This window comes from Salmo salar, chromosome ssa16 (genome assembly GCF_905237065.1).
Source record: "Salmo salar chromosome ssa16, Ssal_v3.1, whole genome shotgun sequence".
NCBI lineage: Eukaryota > Metazoa > Chordata > Actinopteri > Salmoniformes > Salmonidae > Salmo > Salmo salar.
In genome coordinates, this window is record NC_059457.1 from 41969531 (window position 1) to 41988864 (window position 19334).

Consider the following 19334-nt stretch of genomic DNA (forward strand, 5'->3'; position numbering starts at 1 on the left):
GGACTGACCCTGGCTGACTGTCGGGGCCCGGCGCTGGAGCAGTGGGTTGGGCGTTGGGCCGTCCCTCTGCAACTTGCCCCTGCCCTGTGCCACTGGCCCCCAGCCCTGATCTTATCTGCCCCCAGCTCTCTGGCCCTTTCTTCCCCTGGCACACAGCGGGATCTTTTTCTTGGGACCAAGCCCTTCCTACTATTTAACAGCAGGTCAGGATCCCGGGGCAGGCGGCGGGGCGCTGGGCAGGTCACCCTCTAGTGTGTTGAAATGACATGGGCAGTGTATTAAAGACAAGTCGGCATTTCATAACAGTTTATACCAGGGGTGCCCGAGGGCCGGATCCAGCCCGAGAGCGGGTCCAAGCCGGGGACAAACTCAAGATACTTTAAAATGACTTAGTTTCTTGACTGTGTCCTGCTCGCTAATAATCATCTATATTAAAGCTAAACAGTTAGTGAGCATCGGAAATTCCAAAAACGATGAATAGAGCACAATCTTTTGCTAATTTTGACCGCAAGGAAATATAACCAATTTCCAGTGCGGCCTTCCAGACCTCATTGAAGACCAAATGCAGCCCCCAGGGCAAAGTTAGTTGGACACCCCAAGTGTCGACAGTATACCAGTATGGGACTTTTGAGGCCATTCATTGTTAAACATTGCTGGATGGTTGCACTGAAGTCAATGCACAAAGCAGAGCACTGGGATAATTTGAGGCAGCATCATCCATTGGATTTGTTATATATAATTATTTATTATTTATTTATTATTATTATTTTTGCTATTATTATTTTTACTATTATTATTTTTACTAACAGCCATATAACTTGGGGATTATCCATCTGGATAAAGAGCAGATACAGCCATTCTTACCCTTGGTAAGTATTTGATCTATATTTAAGCACTAGTAAAACGGAGTCCTGGCTACAGTCTGATCAATCCAACAGGTTTCTCATCTTGTGACCAAAACATCAATACCTCACCTTTTCAGTCCCGCTAAACAGGAGTAGAACAGTTAAAGGGTAGGAAGCATCAGTTTTTGCTCATCAAAGTAATACACAATGGGGTCAAAGACTTAGTAACTGAGTTGTAGACATGATCTGGTTACCTATACAGTGCCTTCAAAGTACTCATACCCCCTTGACTTATTCCAGATGTTGTTTTGTTACAGATATGAATTAAAAATGGATTAAATAGATGTATTTTCTCACCCACCTACCTACACACAATACCAATAATGACAAAGTGAAAACGTTTCGACATTTTTGCACTTTTATTGAAAATATAGAAGTCTAATTTACATAAGTATTCAAACCCGAGTCAATACTTTACAGAAGCATCTTTGGCGGCGATAACAGCTTTGAGTCGTCTTGGGCATGTGTATCAGCTTTGCACATCTGGATTTGGGGATTTTCTCAAGCTCTTAAGTTTGATGGGGAGCGGCGGTGAACAGCAATCTTCAAGTCTTTCCACAGATTTTTTGATTGGATTCAACTCTGGGCTTTGGCTGGGCCACTCAATGTCTTTCACATTCTTGTTCTGAAGCCATTCCAGCGACGCTTTGGCTGTATGCTTGGGGTCATTGTCCTGTTAGACTGGGGCGCAGATTAACCTTCCAAGGTCGTTTGAAATCTGAAGCAGGTTCTCATCAAGGATTTGCCTGCATTTGGCTCCATTCATTGTTCCCCCTATCCTTACCAGTCTCCCAGTCACTGCCACTGAAAAGCATTCCTCCAGCATGCCACCACCATGCTTCACAGTAGGGATGGTGTTAGACGGGTGATGAGCGGTGCCTGGTTCTCTCCAGACATAGCGCTTTGCATTCAGGCCAAAGAGTTCCAGAATATTTTTCCTTATGCTGTCTTTCAAGTGTCTTTTTGCAAACTCCAGGCATGCTGCCATGTCCCTTTTTCTCAGGATTGGCTTCCGTCTGGCCACTCTCCCATAAAGCTCAGATTGGTGAAGTGCTGTAGACTTGTCCTTCTGGCAGGTTCTCCCATCTCAGCCATGGAACTCTGTAGTTCTGTCAAAGTGGTCATTGGGTTCTTGGTCACCTCCCTGACCAAGGTCCTTCTTGCCTGGTTACTCAGTTTGGTCGGATGACCAGCTCTAGGCAGAGTCCGGGTTGTTCCATATTTTTTCAATTTCTCAATGATGGAGACCACTGTGCTCTTGGAAACTTTCAATACTCTAGAAATAGTTGTATAACCTTTCCAAGATATAGGTCAAATGTGGGACTGAATATAGAGACAGGTGTTTCTAAATCATGTTCAAACAATTGTATTGGCGACAGGTGGACTCCAATCACATTGTAGTGACATCTCAAGGATGATCAAAGGAAATTAGATGCATCTGAGCTCAATTTGGAGTGTCATAGCAAAGGGGTGTAAATACTTCAGTAAAAATATTTTAAGGGGTGGTATGTAAATGGATAAGAAAAAAATCTATTCCATTCATTTTGAATTCAAGCTGTAACAAAATATGGAATAAATCAAGGGGTATGAATACTTTCAGAAGGCACTCATGTTCATTTTTTTACATTATTAATAGCTTATTTGCAGATATGTTCTAAACTACCCACAATCTACTCTGCATTAGTAAGCTCGAGCTGGCTAATGTTAGTCACAAGCCATGCAGTTCTAGTGTTGGCAGTGGTGAGCTATAACCCACCAATCAGATTCCACACACATGCGGGGGCGAATGATCTCCGTCAACCAGAGTTTTTCCAACATTGGCTTAGTACTAGTACGCTTCAGTAGCTGACTGTTTCATTTCTATCTGCCTGGTGCCTGTTGACTCTTCCCTGACCGGTTAAACAGCCTCTTCCTATGGCAGCCAACTCAGCCGCTAATCGATAATTCTCCGCTCTGTCTACTTTATATCTGCGGGCTTTTTGTGTTCGGTGGGTTTCTTCCTATACTACACTCGTCGCTGTTGTTCTCTGGCTTACTACTTAGCTTACTACTTAGCTATGTCGAACGTGGTGGTTGACTAGCTAGGTTAGTTAGCAGGCTAAAATAACTATCTGGCTTGATGGCTAAGATAACAGCATATACAGGGAACCTTATTTGATAACTGGTTAGATGGCATTATGCTTTTCCAAAACTTTGGTTTACTTTAAATGTACAGTAGCTGTAAGCTCGGTGTTGATAGCAACTGGCTGACTCATGCAGTGTTAACTTAACATTAGCAGACTATAGGGCTAATGAAGCAGGATCTGTTTTATTTCTGTAGATATATATGGATGATTTATAAAACCAGGCACATTCAACCGTTAGGCTATTGATTATAGACCTAATTAAGTTGGGGTTTCCTCCTCCACTTTTCTTAGACAATTAAGGCAAAGGCTGTTTTCTCATCTCCCAACGCCGCTGCTGCCTCCGCCGCATTGTTTTAAACAGCAATCTGCTGGTTAACTTTGCTATTATGCACAAAGCAACATGGTCTAGGAAAAGGTGCAATTTAACAGCGCACTGATGTGTTTCAGAACCACAGACAGCGACCACTATTCAACGCGTGCATTTGTTATAAAATGTGTTGCACCATTGTTCTTACATAATATAACCATATACATTTTCAGTAGCACGTCTTAGACTGATGGACTGTGCCATCCCCACGGCCTCCACAATGGATCAGTCCACTCAGACAGGCGTGAATCAGACAGGTGTCTTGTACAGAATTATTTATTTTTTGCTACTGCTCGACTAAAGAAATCTCGGTCGACCAAACAATCGACCAGTAGACCAATGGGGTCAGCCCTAATTTGAAGTTATTTCTGTTTGAGTTTACGTTACAGGGAATAGGCTGGCTTGCCAGGTCCTCATATTACATCACACGCCGCAAAAACATTTTACGCCAAACTGATCGGTTTTATGTTATAACTCAAAATAGAAAAGTGAGGTGTAACTTTGCATTGGGTCTTTTGATGCATATACTAATTCAAATACATATTTCACATTTATGCTACCTACCCTTCTAAAGCTCCTTTGGCAAGTCTGGTTAAACAACTTCGGAGAGGGTGTGTGAGTGGGTGGCAGTTGTACAAACAGAAGAACTCAGTGATATAACTAAAGTCTCAATGGTCAGACAGGTTTACACAGAGAGCCTGAATGGCCAGACAGAATGACAGAGACACTAGAGCGCTACGACAGAGAGATCCAGGCGTTGTTACCTTTAGAGCATGGGTAACGACGCCCCTATGGAGCTCGCTCTCACGACAGCAACCTGGACCAATGGGAGACAGACAGGAGAGTGTAACTATTAAACACATCTATCAAAGGCACCGAACCCTTTCTCTATACTGTCACCATGTATAAACACACTCAAGGGATACTAAAGGTCAACTGGCGGTTAGCACGAGTGGTAAGGAACTTTGAAAAGTTTGACCTGAAGAAGAACATCACAAAAAGTATGGTGTCAGACTTTAGACTGAAAACATGAGGACCCATTTTGAAGACCATTTTGTAAGTTTCAGTTTGAGACTTCACTGGATTCATATTCCTGTCAAAACAAAAATAACACTTAACACTCTTTAAAATATGTGTTCGGTATCTGAATGTTTAGTGCATTGCAGAAGACACCATAATGATTTGACAACTTTGTTTTTGAGAGGTACTATACAGCACCCCCTTGTATGCCTCAGTCAGATATGACCTCGGCGATATACAGTGCATTCGGAAAGTATTCAGACCCCTTCCCTCTTTCCACATTTTCCTACGTTACAGCCTTATTCTAAAATTGATTAAATATTTTTTCCCCCTCATCAATCTACCCACAATACCCCATAAGGAGAAAGCAAAAGCAGGTTTTTAGAATTTTTGCAAATTTATTACAACTGAAAAAACATAAATGCCTTATTTACATAAGTATTCAGATCGTTCGCTGTGAGACTCAAAATTGAGCTCCGGTGTGTCCCATTCCCATTGATCATCCTTGATGTTACTATAACTTGATTGGAGTCCACCTATGGTCAAATACATTGATTGGACATGATTTGAAAAGGCGCGCACACACACCTGTCTATAAGGTCCCACAGTTGACAGTGCATGTCAGAGCAAAAACCAAGCCAAACCGAGGTCAAAGGAATTGTCTGTAGAACTCCAAGACAGGATTGTGTCAAAGCACAGATCTGGGGAAGGGTGCCAAAACATTTCTGCAGCATTGAAGGTCCCCAAAAACATGGGGGCCTCTATCATTCTTAAATGGAAGAAGTTTGGAACCACCAAGACTCTTCCTAGAGCTGGCCGCCCAGCCAAATTGAGCAATCGGTGTAGAAGGGCCTTGGTCAGGGAGGTGACCATGAACCTGATGGTCACTCTGACAGAGCTCCTCTGTGGAGATGGGAGAACCTTCTAGAAGGACAACCATCTCTGCAGCACTCCACCAATCAGGCCTTTATGGTAGTGGCCAGACAGAACCCACTCCTCAGTATAAGGCACATGACAGCCCACTAGGAATTTGCCAAAAAGCACCTAAAGGACTCTCATACCATGAGAAACAAGTTTCTCTGGTCTGATGAAACCAAGATTGAACTCTTTGGACTGAATACCAAGCATCACTTCTGGAGGAAATCTGGCACCATCCCTACGGTGAAGCATGTTGGTGGCAGCATCATGATGTGGGCGTGTTTTTCAGCGGCAGGGACTGGGAGACTAGTCAGGATTGAGGGAAAGATGAACGGAGCAAAGTAAAGCGTGATCCTTGATGAAATTCTGATCCAGAGCGCTCAGGACCTCAGACTGGGACGAAGGTTCACCTTGCAAAAGGACAATGACCCTAAGCACACAGCCAAGACAATGTAGGAGTGGCTTCGAGACAAGTTTCTGAATGTCCTTGAGTGGCCCAGCCAGAGCCCAGACTTGAACCCGATCTAATATATCTGGAGACCTGAAAATAGCTGTGCAGTGACGCTCCCCATCCAACCTGACAGATCTTGAGAGGATCTGCAGAGAATAACGGGAGAAACGCCCCGAATACAGGTGTGACAAGCTTGTAATGTCATACCCAAGAAGACTCGAGGCTGTAATCGCTGCCAAAGGTGCATCAACAAAGTACTAAGGGTCTGAATACTTAAGAAAATGTAATTTGTTTATTTTCAATAAATTTCTCAAGGCACCTGCAAATTCCCGGACATTTCTGGGGGGAATGACCCTAGCCAACAGGTCCCAAATCCAACAGGTCCCAGACGGGCTCATTGGAATTAAGATCCGAACTCTTCACTGGCCATGGCAGAACACTGACATTCCTGTCTTGCAGGAAATCACTCACAGAACAAGCAGTATGGCTGGTAGCATTGTCATGCTGGATGGTCATGTCAGGATGAGCCTACAGGAAGGGTACCACATGAGGGAGGAGGATGTCTTCCCTGTAACGCACAGCGTTGAGATTGCCTGCAATGACAACATGCTCAGTCCGACGATGCTATGACACACCACCCCAGACCATGACGAACCCTCCACCTCAAAATCGATCCCACTCCAGAGTACAGGCCTCGGTGTAACGCTCATTCCTTCGACGATAAACACGAATCCGACCATCACCCCAGGTGAGACAAAACCGCAACTCGTCAGTGAAGAGCACTTTTTGCCAGTCCTGTCTGGTCCAGCAAAGGTGGGTTTGTGCCCATAGGCGACGTTGTTGCCGGTGATGTCGCCTGGTGAGGACCTGCCTTACAACAGGCCTACAAGCCCTCATTCCAGCCTCTGACTATTGCGGACAGTCTGAGCACTGATGGAGGGATTGTGCGTTCCTGGTGTAACTTCAGCAGTTGTTGTTGCCATCATGTACCTGTCCCGCTGGTGTGATGTTCGGATGTACCGATCCTGTGCATGTGTTGTTACATGTGGTCTGCCACTGCGAGGACGTTCAGCTGTCTGTCCTGTCTCCCTGTAGCGTTGTCTTAGGTGTTGTCTTAGGCGTTGTAGCGTTGTCTTAGACATAGCAATTTATTGCCCTGGCCACATCTGCAGTCCTCATGTCTCCTTATAGCATGCCTAAGGCATGTTCACGCAGATGAGCAGGGACCCTGGGCATCTTTCTTTGGGTGTTTTTCAGAGTCAGTAGGCTTCTCTAGTGTCCTAAGTTTTCATAAATGTGACCTTAATTGCCTACCGTCTGAAAGCTGTTAGTATCTTAACGACCGTTCCACAGGTGCATGTTCATTAATTGTTTATGGTTCATTGAACAAGCATGGGAAACAGTGTTTAAACCCTTTACAATGAAGATCTGTGAAGTTATTTGGATTTTTACAAATTATCTTTGAAAGACAGGGTCCTGAAAAAGGGAAAAACATTTTTGTTGCTTAGTTTGGAAAGAAGAATAAGAGTGTTCCTGTGCAACACTGCTTCATTTTAGAATGTGAGACTAGGGCTGGGCGGTATACCGTATTTTACGATATACAGGTATTGATGTTTGGAATCTCAAATATATTTAGATTTGTTTTACACTTTTTGGTTACTACATGATTCCATATGTGTTATTTCATAGTTTTGATGTCTCCACTATTATTGTACAATGTAGAAAATAGTAAAAATAAAGAAAAACCCTTGAATGACTAGGTGTCCAAACTTTTGACTGGTACTGTACATCTGAATGTTTTTTGAGCAACAGCATCTTCTAAATCAGAGGCATAAGTGAAGCAAGAATATGTTAGCTACATGAAGTAGCTAAGAGAAAACATTCAATGTAGCCAAAGATTATAGGGTCCCCTAGGAAACACTTGTCAACACTTTGGTTCCTGCCTTGTCACAAAAACTCCCCTGGCATTTATTTGCTTTCATGTCAAACACTGTATTCAAAGTGCCCACTACTGTATTCTAACTATAGAATTAGAATAATCATTCTATTTCCATGATTCCAACAGTTCACCCAAGTGTTTTGCTCTAAATCACAAGTCAAATCGCAATTGCAACATTTGTTAAAAATAAGGCTTAGTTTGTTTGCCCATATTGTGCAGACCTACTTGGCAGTATGGAAATGATCTCGAATGAGTGCAGGGAATGCTGAAAATTATTTTAGGTTGAAATTGAATTGAACAGTATAAAACAACCAGAATTGAGAAAGACCCATTGAAACCACTTAGAATGTATGTACAGTTAAGTCGGAAGTTTACATTCACCTTAGCCAAATACATTTAAACTCAGTTTTTCACAATTCCTGACATTTAATCCTAGTAAAATTCCCTGTTTTAGGTCAGTTAGGATCACCACTTTATTTTAAGAATGTGAAATGTCAGAATAATAGTAGAGAGAATTATTTATTTCAGCTTTTATTTCTTTCATCACATTCCCAGTGGGTCAGAAGTTTACGTACACTCAATTAGTATTTGGTAGCATTGCCTTTAAATTGACTTCTTAGGGCTAGGCCCCTTTTTAGAAATGTTTTGTCTGAATGACGTGCCCCAAGTACACTGCCTGTTGCTCAGGCCCTGATGCCAAGATATGCATATAATTGGTGCCATTGGAAAGAAAACACTTAAAAGTTTGTAGAAATGTTAAAATAATGTAGGAGAATATAACAATAGATATGGTAGGAGAAAAACATTTTGAGAGGGAGAATCCTCTTAGAAAGGCAAGTAAAAGGTCATATTGAAAACGAATAAGAAATCAGTTTTAGTACAGGGACACAGTCTTGGAAATTCGTGTTTGCGCACACCATGAAGACAGGATGCACCTGCTAAAATCGGTTTCCTATTGAACATACTACTTTCCATAAGAAATATTATCGTTTGATTACATTTTACGGTATCTGAGGAGTAAATAGAAACATTTTGACTTGTTGAAACAAAGTTTAGGGGTAGATTTTCGGATTCCTTTCTCTGCATGTTGAACGAGTGGATTACTCAAATCGATGGCGCCAATTTGGGATATAAAGAAGGATTTTATCTAACATAACAACACGACATGTATTCGCTGGGACCCTTTGCATGACAAATCAGAGGAAGATTTTCAAAAAGTAAGTGAATATTTAATCGTTATTTGTGAATATATGAAACCTGTGCTGGTGTAAAAATATTTTGATGTGGGGCGCCGTCCTCAAACAATCGCATAGAATGTTTTCACTGTAATAGCTTCTGTAAATCGGACAGTGCAGTTAGATTAACAAGAATTTAAGCTTTCAGCCAATATTACACTTATGTACCTAAATGTTTAATATCCATAATTTTTATGATTATTTATTTGAATTGCGAGTCCTCCAGTTTCACTGGAAGTTGTCCCACTAGCGGGACGCCTATCCCGTTCCCAAACAAGTACCAGTTGCGCTCTGAGGCGGCTGATGTTGGTGGGATTTGGAGGATGGAGGCAACGGGAAAGAGCCTCAGATCAACAAAGTCCCTTCCAACAGGTGGCTGATGAGATATGTTGACACGACTGCCATATTGCATCTCCATCCCAAAGCCCTTGCTTGGAAGTGTACTTTGCCAGACTGCCGAGAACCTTGCCCTCATCCAGGCCAAGGTGGCGAGACACGGTAGTGATGACACCACTGGCCTTCTTGATCTCTGCACCAGACAGGATGCTCTTGCCAGCATACTTGGGGTCCAACATGTACGCTGCGGAGTATATGGGCTTCAGGCAGAGGTCTTCACGCTTTTTGATGCATTTCAGAACTGCAGTTTCCTCTGCTTGGAGCAACAGTGAAGTAGGCAGGGCAGTACGGATTTCTTCTCCTACATCTGCAAGCACAGTCTGAACATCAGACAGGATGGCATGGTCTCCCCCAATCCATGCAATGGCTACTGCTATAGGTTTCAGGAGTTTCAGGCTGCTTACCACTCTCTCCCAAAATATATCATCCAGGAGGATTCTCTTGATGGGGCTGTCCATGTCGAGAGACTGATATGACCATTTCTTAGACAGACAACTTCCCCTCCAGGAGACTGTCAAACATGATGACACCACCACCCCAACAGGTGTTGCTGGGCAGCTTCAATGTGGTGCTCTTATTCTTCTCACTATGCTTGGTGAGGTAGATTGCTGCTATAACTTGATGACCCTTCACATACCTAACCATTTCCTTGGCTCTCTTGTAGAGTGTATCCATTCTTTTCAGTGCCATGATGTCCTTGAGGAGCAGATTCAATGCATGAGCAGCACAGCCAATGGGTGTGATGTGAGGGTAGGATTCCTCCACTTTAGACCAAGAAGCCTTCATGTTCACAGCATTGTCTGTTACCAGTGCAAATACCTTCTGTGGTCCAAGGTCATTGACTGCCTTCAGCTCATCTGCAATGTAGAGACCGGTGTGTCTGTTGTCCCTTGTGTCTGTGCTCTTGTAGAATACTGGTTGAGGGGTGGAGATGATGTAGTTAATTATTCCTTGCCCATGAACATTCGACCACCCATCAGAGATGATAGCAAAACAGTCTGCTTTCTCTATGATTTGCTTGATCTTCACTTGAACTCTGCATCCAGCAAATGAGTAGATAAAGCATGTCCGGTTGGAGGGGTGTATGCTGGGCAAAGAACATTCAGAAATCTCTTCCAATACACATTGCCTGTGAGCATCAGAGATGAACCAGTTGCATACACAGCTCGAGCAAGACATTCATCAGCATTTCTGACTACGTTCCTCCATTGAGTCAAAAAAACTTCTGATTCCAGGAGGACCATGAGCTGTTGCTATCGATAAGGGGTCTGATTCATCATTTTCACCTCGATTAGAAGTACAGGGACTTTTGTCAGAGGTTGCTTGTTGTGAGTGCTGAGGGAACTTTATGCACTTGGCCAGATGATCTGCATCTTTGTTGCATTCTTCACACATGATTTGGCACAGTATTTGCAAAACGTACACAGCTTTTCCTTCTACATTAGCTGCAGTGAAATGTCTCCACACATCAGATCGTGCCTGTGGCATTTTCCTGTAAAGATTAGAAGAAAAAAATGTTTCTTAAAGTACAATTCCATCTACAGATAAATAGTTAAGGATTTTACAGATGTATGTTGATAATGTTTTTGGGAGATGCGATGGATCATTGGGGATCATTCAATATTCCCTTTTTTTTGTTGTTCAGTGAAATAATCCCATGTGAAGAGTCAACTCATTTAATTAAAGTTCAGTTCTTAACTATGTTGTTTTTGCATTTCTATTGGAAGGATTTAATCATTTGCAACTATGTCTACTTATGGTACGGTAAACAGTTTGTTTGTCTCCATATGATAATGTAAATATATCCAATGCAAAAAAAACATCTACATTTTTAAATAATATTAATATTAATATATTCCCGTTAATTCCGAAGGAAAGTTTCCACCTCTGAATATTCCCCAAAATGTGCAACCCTAATAGTGAGTAATATGTTTGGAACATCAAATTGCAATAACATTTCAGTATGAAATACATATTGTATTGGCACCTAAGAATCGTGATAATATCGTATCGTGAGGTCCCTGGCAATTCCCAGCCCTAATGTTTGCTCCCAAATATTTCAGCCCTCTCCGGTCTATTCTAGTTCATTTCATTTCATTTCAATTCAATTCAATTCATTCGTCTGTGTGTGTATATGGTTCTGGTTTCAGTCACTACACTAGTGGTGTGGTTGATTTCATGTTCTGGTATGCACTGGGTTGGACACATACTCTGGGATATACTTTTCCTCTCGTACTGGGGAAGACTCACATTCTCATTTAGTGGCGTCATTGTGTTCTTGTTTCAATGAAGCTGTGCTCTGTGGGCTTGGTGACTTATCTGCAGAATGGAGAAGGAAGAACTGAAGATCGTGAATAAGGATGAGGAGGATGAGATGGTGTGTTTCCTTATTTTACTTCCTCTTCTTTTCCCTCCCGCTCTTCCTACCCCTCCCACGCTCTTTCTTTCCCGCTCTCTCGCACTCTTTCTTTCCCGCTCTGAATTGCACGTATGCCAACGCCTAATAGTTTATTCAAATCAAATGTGACACGAACTCATGTTAACTTGACTCAAACTCCCCTGATGACCCCATATGAACTGCCGTTTTAACCGTCCCCCCTGGCCCCCGCTAGGAGCTCCAGGGTTACCGTGTGTGTCGGTGGCGTGTGGCAGTGGTGAGCCTGGGGGTGCTGTGTACAGGGGGTTTCCTCCTGCTGCTGCTCTACTGGATGCCAGAGTGGTGTGTGAAGGCCACCTGCACCCGGACCACCGTCAGAGAGGCCGAAGTGGTGCTGCTCCAATCCACCGTAAGTCAATGTCCTCCTCACCACAGCGGCAACCAATCAATGTTTTCATACCACTTCATTTTAAAGTCGACGTATCTGCCACCGATTTGTAGTTCGTTAGCGTATTTATAAGTATCTTATTAGCCATTTATTAGGCCTTAATTAAGTGTTGTCTTATTAAAACATAAGTCATGTGTTACTGGACAATCCTTAATAACCACACCTCTCCACGCCCATGAGCAAAAGTTTATAAGGATTTCCTGACACTGGATTTGTGTAGGTTCATGAAATACAGCCAACATTCAACAAAAAATGTGACGTAAACAATTAGCATCGAAACTTCCATGGTAATCACAATGACCACTTTCAGGACACACGTCACCATTAAATATTTATCAATCATATTAATGTTCCTTCCTACTGTAGGATATGAGAGAAGTTGAAGGTGTCAATCTGAGTTTTTGCACCACCTGTACAAACACGTATAATGCATCAAAATCTAACTGTCCTTCACTGAATCATAGGCTCTTCACATACAAAGGAAATGTATCTTCACTGTCCAAATTCGTGAATACCAGAGAACCTGTCACTGCTGATGGTGTGTGTGTCTCAGGATGACTTTAAGCGCTGGTTCCTGGCCAAGGTGCGTGTGATGCTGGCCCCCGGAAGGGACCCCTTTGACAGCCTGGAGACCCAGACCACTCCCCCCATGGCCAATGGACACTCCCCCCACCCCTCGGACGGCTTCACCCAGGAGTTAATCAGGAAGTACGCAGAGTACCAACCCACTCAGGTAATAACACGCGATGGCACACACAATAACACACGTCTGTCTTTTTTTGCTTTCTTTACCGGTTTCTTTCTCGCATACGCTCACGCTCAAAAGTATACACCTTTATGGTCAATGAAATGGGGGGAAAAGCACAAATCAAAAAAGTTTCTGCCTTAGTTATTTTTGATAATATTCTTATTTTTTTTCTCCCTTCAGATTCGCTATTTTACACTCCATAGCACAAAGTACTACTGGAACGACGAGGTCCAAAATTTTGAAGTATTAACGTAAGCAATTTAACAGACTTATTATAGCCAGTGACCTGGATATTTTCCAAATGGTTTGTGTAATGCGTGTCTAAGCAAATGTTCTAATGGAGGCCTCGTTTCCCTTCTTTCACACACACACACACACACACACACACACACACACACACACACACACCCACAGGGGCCTGGAGGACCGGGAGGTGACCTGTTCCACCGTCCACTCAGAGCACAGCGCGGGGCTCACCAGCAACCAGCAGGAGTACAGGTAACTTATACCAAGCACCTTGTACAGAGTGGAAGGCCATGATGGTTTGAGCAATGTGATGTGTTGAGGTTAAATTCACCCCATAGGAATGCTTGGTTTTGGTGCATTAGCTAAGTCACTCAAAGGTGGTACTGATACCCACAAAATGTATATTGTTACTCTATTACACTGAACCCTGCCCTTCCTACGGTAGATTCATTACCCCATCCCCCAGTGCTAGACTTCACGGTTGAAAGCAGATACTGTTATACCACTGCAGGCCACAGCAGCCTCTCTGTCACCTTAGACGCCCAGACTTCCAATGCCCAGTCACCTCACAAAGCCCTGACAACACTTTCTAATAGCCCTGTTGGGTGTCAGTCTGCTCAGAGCTGGCCTTCTGTTCCCCATGTGTGACTCAACCAGCATCTAGAGGGAGGGAGGGAGAGAGGGTGTTCATGTGTGACTCACCCAGCATCTAGAGGGAGGGAGGGAGGGAGAGGGAGAGAGGGTGTTCATGTGTGACTCACCCAGCATCTAGAGGGAGGGAGGGAGGGAGGGAGGGAGAGAGAGAGGGTGTTCATGTGTGACTCACCCAGCATCTAGAGGGAGGGAGAGGGAGAGAGGGTGTTCATGTGTGACTCACCCAGCATCTAGAGGGAGGGAGGGAGAGAGAGGGTGTTCATGTGTGTGACTCGCCCAGCATCTAGAGGGAGGGAGAGAGAGAGGGTGTTCATGTGTGTGACTCGCCCAGCATCTAGAGGGAGGGAGAGAGAGAGGGTGTTCATGTGTGACTCGCCCAGCATCTAGAGGGAGGGAGGGAGAGAGAGAGAGGGTGTTCATGTGTGACTCACCCAGCATCTAGAGGGAGGGAGGGAGAGAGAGAGAGGGTGTTCATGTGTGACTCACCCAGCATCTAGAGGGAGGGAGGGAGGGAGAGGGAGAGAGAGAGAGAGAGAGAGGGTGTTCATGTGTGACTCACCCAGCATCTAGAGGGAGGGAGGGAGGGAGAGAGAGAGAGAGAGAGAGGGTGTTCATGTGTGACTCACCCAGCATCTAGAGGGAGGGAGAGAGAGAGAGGGTGTTCATGTGTGACTCACCCAGCATCTAGAGGGAGGGAGGGAGGGAGAGGGTGTTCATGTGTGACTCACCCAGCATCGAGAGAGAGAGAGAGAGAGGGTGTTCATGTGTGACTCACCCAGCATCTAGAGGGAGGGAGAGAGAGAGAGAGAGGGTGTTCATGTGTGACTCACCCAGCATCTAGAGGGAGGGAGAGAGAGAGAGAGAGAGGGTGTTCATGTGTGACTCACCCAGCATCTAGAGGGAGGGAGAGAGAGAGAGAGAGGGTGTTCATGTGTGACTCACCCAGCATCTAGAGGGAGGGAGGGAGGGAGAGGGTGTTCATGTGTGACTCACCCAGCATCGAGAGAGAGAGAGAGAGAGAGAGGGTGTTCATGTGTGACTCACCCAGCATCTAGAGGGAGGGAGAGAGAGAGAGAGGGTGTTCATGTGTGACTCACCCAGCATCTAGAGGGAGGGAGAGAGAGAGAGAGAGAGGGTGTTCATGTGTGACTCACCCAGCATCTAGAGAGAGGGAGAGAGGGTGTTCATGTGTGACTCACCCAGCATCTAGAGAGAGAGAGAGAGGGTGTTCATGTGTGACTCACCCAGCATCTAGAGAGAGAGAGAGAGGGTGTTCATGTGTGACTCACCCAGCATCTAGAGAGAGAGAGAGAGGGTGTTCATGTGTGACTCACTCAGCATCTAGAGGGAGGGAGAGAGAGGGAGAGAGGGTGTTCATGTGTGACTCACCCAGCATCTAGAGAGAGAGAGAGAGAGAGAGAGAGAGAGAGAGGGTGTTCATGTGTGACTCACCCAGCATCTAGAGGGATGGAGGGAGAGAGAGAGAGAGAGGGTGTTCATGTGTGACTCACTCAGCATCTAGAGAGAGGGAGAGAGGGTGTTCATGTGTGACTCACCCAGCATCTAGAGAGAGGGAGAGAGGGTGTTCATGTGTGACTCACCCAGCATCTAGAGAGAGGGAGAGAGGGTGTTCATGTGTGACTCACCCAGCATCTAGAGAGAGGGAGAGAGGGTGTTCATGTGTGACTCACCCAGCATCTAGAGAGAGGGAGAGAGGGTGTTCATGTGTGACTCACCCAGCATCTAGAGAGAGAGGGAGAGAGAGGGAGAGAGGGTGTTCATGTGTGACTCACCCAGCATCTAGAGGGAGGGAGAGAGAGGGAGAGAGGGTGTTCATGTGTGACTCACCCAGCATCTAGAGAGAGAGAGAGAGGGTGTTCATGTGTGACTCACCCAGCATCTAGAGGGAGAGAGGGTGTTCATGTGTGACTCACCCAGCATCTAGAGGGAGGGAGAGAGAGAGAGAGGGTGTTCATGTGTGACTCACCCAGCATCTAGAGGGAGGGAGAGAGAGAGAGGGTGTTCATGTGTGACTCACCCAGCATCTAGAGGGAGGGAGAGAGAGAGAGAGGGTGTTCATGTGTGACTCACCCAGCATCTGGAGGGAGGGAGGGAGAGAGAGAGAGAGAGGGTGTTCATGTGTGACTCACCCAGCATCTAGAGAGAGAGAGAGAGGGTGTTCATGTGTGACTCACCCAGCATCTAGAGAGAGAGAGAGAGGGTGTTCATGTGTGACTCACCCAGCATCTAGAGAGAGAGAGAGAGAGGGTGTTCATGTGTGACTCACCCAGCATCTAGAGAGAGAGAGAGAGGGTGTTCATGTGTGACTCACCCAGCATCTAGAGGGAGGGAGAGAGAGGGAGAGAGGGTGTTCATGTGTGACTCACCCAGCATCTAGAGAGAGAGAGAGAGAGGGTGTTCATGTGTGACTCACCCAGCATCTAGAGGGAGGGAGAGAGAGGGAGAGAGGGTGTTCATGTGTGACTCACCCAGCATCTAGAGAGAGAGAGAGAGGGTGTTCATGTGTGACTCACCCAGCATCTAGAGAGAGAGAGAGAGAGGGTGTTCATGTGTGACTCACCCAGCATCTAGAGAGAGAGAGGGAGAGAGAGAGAGGGTGTTCATGTGTGACTCACCCAGCATCTAGAGGGAGGGAGGGAGAGAGAGAGAGGGTGTTCATGTGTGACTCACCCAGCATCTAGAGGGAGGGAGAGAGAGGGTGTTCATGTGTGACTCACCCAGCATCTAGAGGGAGGGAGAGAGAGAGAGAGAGGGTGTTCATGTGTGACTCACCCAGCATCTAGAGGGAGGGAGGGAGAGAGAGAGAGGGTGTTCATGTGTGACTCTGACCTACTTAATGTAGTGCTGTCAGTGTCGCACCTTATCAATGGTTTTATTAGACACACTGTGTCTGTGTGTGTGAGACAAACATTTGTTATAAAGTTGAATGAGTTGTTAGTTTGAACTGTAAATGCTCAACCTTTTGTTCTCTCGTGCTTTCCCACAGGAGACTGTTTTTCGGAGTGAATGAAATTGCAGTGAAAGTGCCTTCAGTTTTCAAGCTGCTAATCAAGGAGGTAGGAGAGGTGTTGGGTGTAAATGGGAATAAGGTGTTCATAACCACTACTTAAAGGATGCTTGATTTTCTTACCAGAGCTCATTTTCTCTGACAACTAATTGATAACATAAGTCTATACGAATTATTTACATCCAAAGGTGCCTATCGAAATGAATAGCTAATTTATCTGAGATAATGATGAAGATAATGAGCTCCTGTGCCTGCCATTCTAATGGGAAAGTTCTGTTGAATGGAAGCCAACTTGGCTTTAAGCTTTTTTTCTGAGCGGCCAGATTTAGATTCTGAGTTGTTGCGGGGAGGTTGTCTTTAGTCTAATGAGTGAACACTGTGAACAGGGCCAACAATGGCCGTAAAAACAGCATTTTCCACCGCCGCAGTTCCTCTCAGCTCCTTATTGTCTTTCTATCTCTCTGACGTCTCTCTCGCTCTCTTTGACCTCACGGTCTCTGCGACAGTCTCCATGTCTTTGTGCTCTGTCTGTCTCCCTCTCTCTCTCTCTCTCTGTCTGTCTGCTGCACTCTCTGTATAAAGAAACAAATTGAACCATGTGTCAATAGAGATATTTCACATTTATAGCCTTTTCACACTATTGAGCCAAACATGAGATATTATGGTTAGCCTGCTATAGGGCTTAATCAGGTATTATTCTAGTGAATGTCAAAGTGGATGTCTTGTTGCAGCTTGTTGTTTGACATGCCTCTTTCTTTCCCTCCCTCCTGCAGGTCCTCAACCCTTTCTACATCTTCCAGCTCTTCAGTGTGATCCTGTGGAGCGCTGATGAGTACTACTACTATGCCGCAGCCATCGTCTTCATGTCCGTTATTTCCATAGCTACCTCTCTGTACACCATCAAAAAGGTATGTCTGTCCCCGCCCCTTGGTCACCCCTTTCTGACTCTTTCTCAACCCCTCTCATCCCCAATCTTATTATTCCTTCCACAATTTGGAAAAATGTATTCAGTAATCAAAAGGTGAGTCTGGGGCCTTTCTGAACTGGCTTGAACTAGGCTCATCTGGACAAAACAGACTTTAGCCCCCTCCCCACTCTAGGGCCCTGGGTTCACCCCCTTACAATCACACTGCATAAGTAGAGAGATGGAGGGAGGTGAAGGGGTGGAGGCTTCTCCCGGGGCCCTAGGTTTACACAAAGAGAAGGAGAACGCCCCCTTAGAATCACACAGCATATGGAAGAGGGAGATAGAGAGAGGTTGGATGGATGATAGATGGATGGGGAGGGGGAAGCAAAGTCTTCTCTGGAAATTTCAAGGGACATTGAGAATCTATTAACTAGAGGTCTGTTTTTGTAGCACCTGACATGTGGTGATGCTTATTGGCTGTTCTCTCCTTTTCAGCAATACATCACGCTTCACGACATGGTGTCAGCACACAGTATTGTCCGAGTTTCAGTCTGCAGAGCCAGCAACGGTTTGTCTAATATACCTCACTAAGATTTCATGCACTTTGACTAGTGTTCAATTCACCAGTAGAACGGCACACTTATCCGTGTGTGTGTGCGCGCTCCCACAGCGGGCTCAGGCTGTGCATGTGATGCCTCAGCATTTTCCCCCTGCTGCCCAGAAGGGTGTGAGTAATGTATGATGTTCTGAACAAGACTGGGGCTCTGACGCACAGAATTCCTCTTTTATCCTCCTCCCTTCCTTCCACTCCTCACTCCCTCTGTACTTTCCCTGCATTCCCCTCCTCTCTCCCCTCTCCCTTCTCTCCACACCTGCTCTCCCCTCTGTGTTGAATCCTAATAGACATCGAGGAGGCCCTGTCCACTGACCTGGTGCCCGGCGACGTCATGGTCATCCCTAGCAACGGGACCATCATGCCCTGCGACGCGGTGCTGGTCAGCGGCACCTGCATCGTCAACGAGAGCATGCTGACAGGTGAGACTTTGAGATTCTGCCTTCTCGCTCTCTGTCACTGCTGGTCACTTGCCAAATACAAAATTCTAAAATATATTTATTTGACATTTGTGCAAAGCCTCACACAACACTACACTCTGTAAATACCTGGCTCTTCCTCCTCCCCCAAGGCGAGAGTGTGCCAGTCACCAAGACCAACCTCCCCAACCCGGGCGAAGGGGACAAGGAGGGTGACGTGGCTTACAGCATGGAGGAGCACAAGAGACACACCCTCTTCTGTGGCACGCACGTCATACAGACCCGCTTCTACTCAGGGGAGCTGGTCAAGGCAGTGGTGGTCCGCACAGGTTAGCCGTCTGTGTGTCCGTTCGTGTCCTCACAACACACACAGTATACCTTTCCAAGTTGTTGTACGATCATGATCTGATTTTGGATAATAAAATAAGGAGCGTTTACCATATTCTGATTGTAGCTCCTCCTCCATCCCCCAGGTTTCAGCACGGCTAAGGGCCAGCTGGTGCGCTCCATCCTGTACCCCAAGCCCACCGACTTCAA

At 45.4% G+C, this 19334-nt stretch overlaps 1 protein-coding gene across 4 annotated transcripts in view; it reads left to right on the forward strand.

Annotated features, from left to right (window-relative positions):
- Window positions 1-19334, forward strand: part of LOC106573868 (polyamine-transporting ATPase 13A3) — a 65979-nt gene that overhangs the window by 26004 nt on the left and 20641 nt on the right. For all 4 annotated transcript variants that reach the window (XM_014149281.2, XM_014149278.2, XM_014149282.2 and 1 more), the window contains 11 exons: window positions 11650-11734; window positions 11970-12143; window positions 12736-12915; window positions 13111-13181; window positions 13345-13428; window positions 16838-16907; window positions 17632-17766; window positions 18261-18333; window positions 18669-18800; window positions 18950-19126; window positions 19271-19334. The exon at window positions 19271-19334 is cut by the window's right edge and continues 94 nt beyond it. In XM_014149281.2, coding sequence (XP_014004756.2) covers window positions 11684-11734; window positions 11970-12143; window positions 12736-12915; window positions 13111-13181; window positions 13345-13428; window positions 16838-16907; window positions 17632-17766; window positions 18261-18333; window positions 18669-18800; window positions 18950-19126; window positions 19271-19334 — 1211 coding nt within the window. In that variant the 5' untranslated portion in view covers window positions 11650-11683. The remainder of the gene's footprint in view (window positions 1-11649; window positions 11735-11969; window positions 12144-12735; window positions 12916-13110; window positions 13182-13344; window positions 13429-16837; window positions 16908-17631; window positions 17767-18260; window positions 18334-18668; window positions 18801-18949; window positions 19127-19270) is intronic.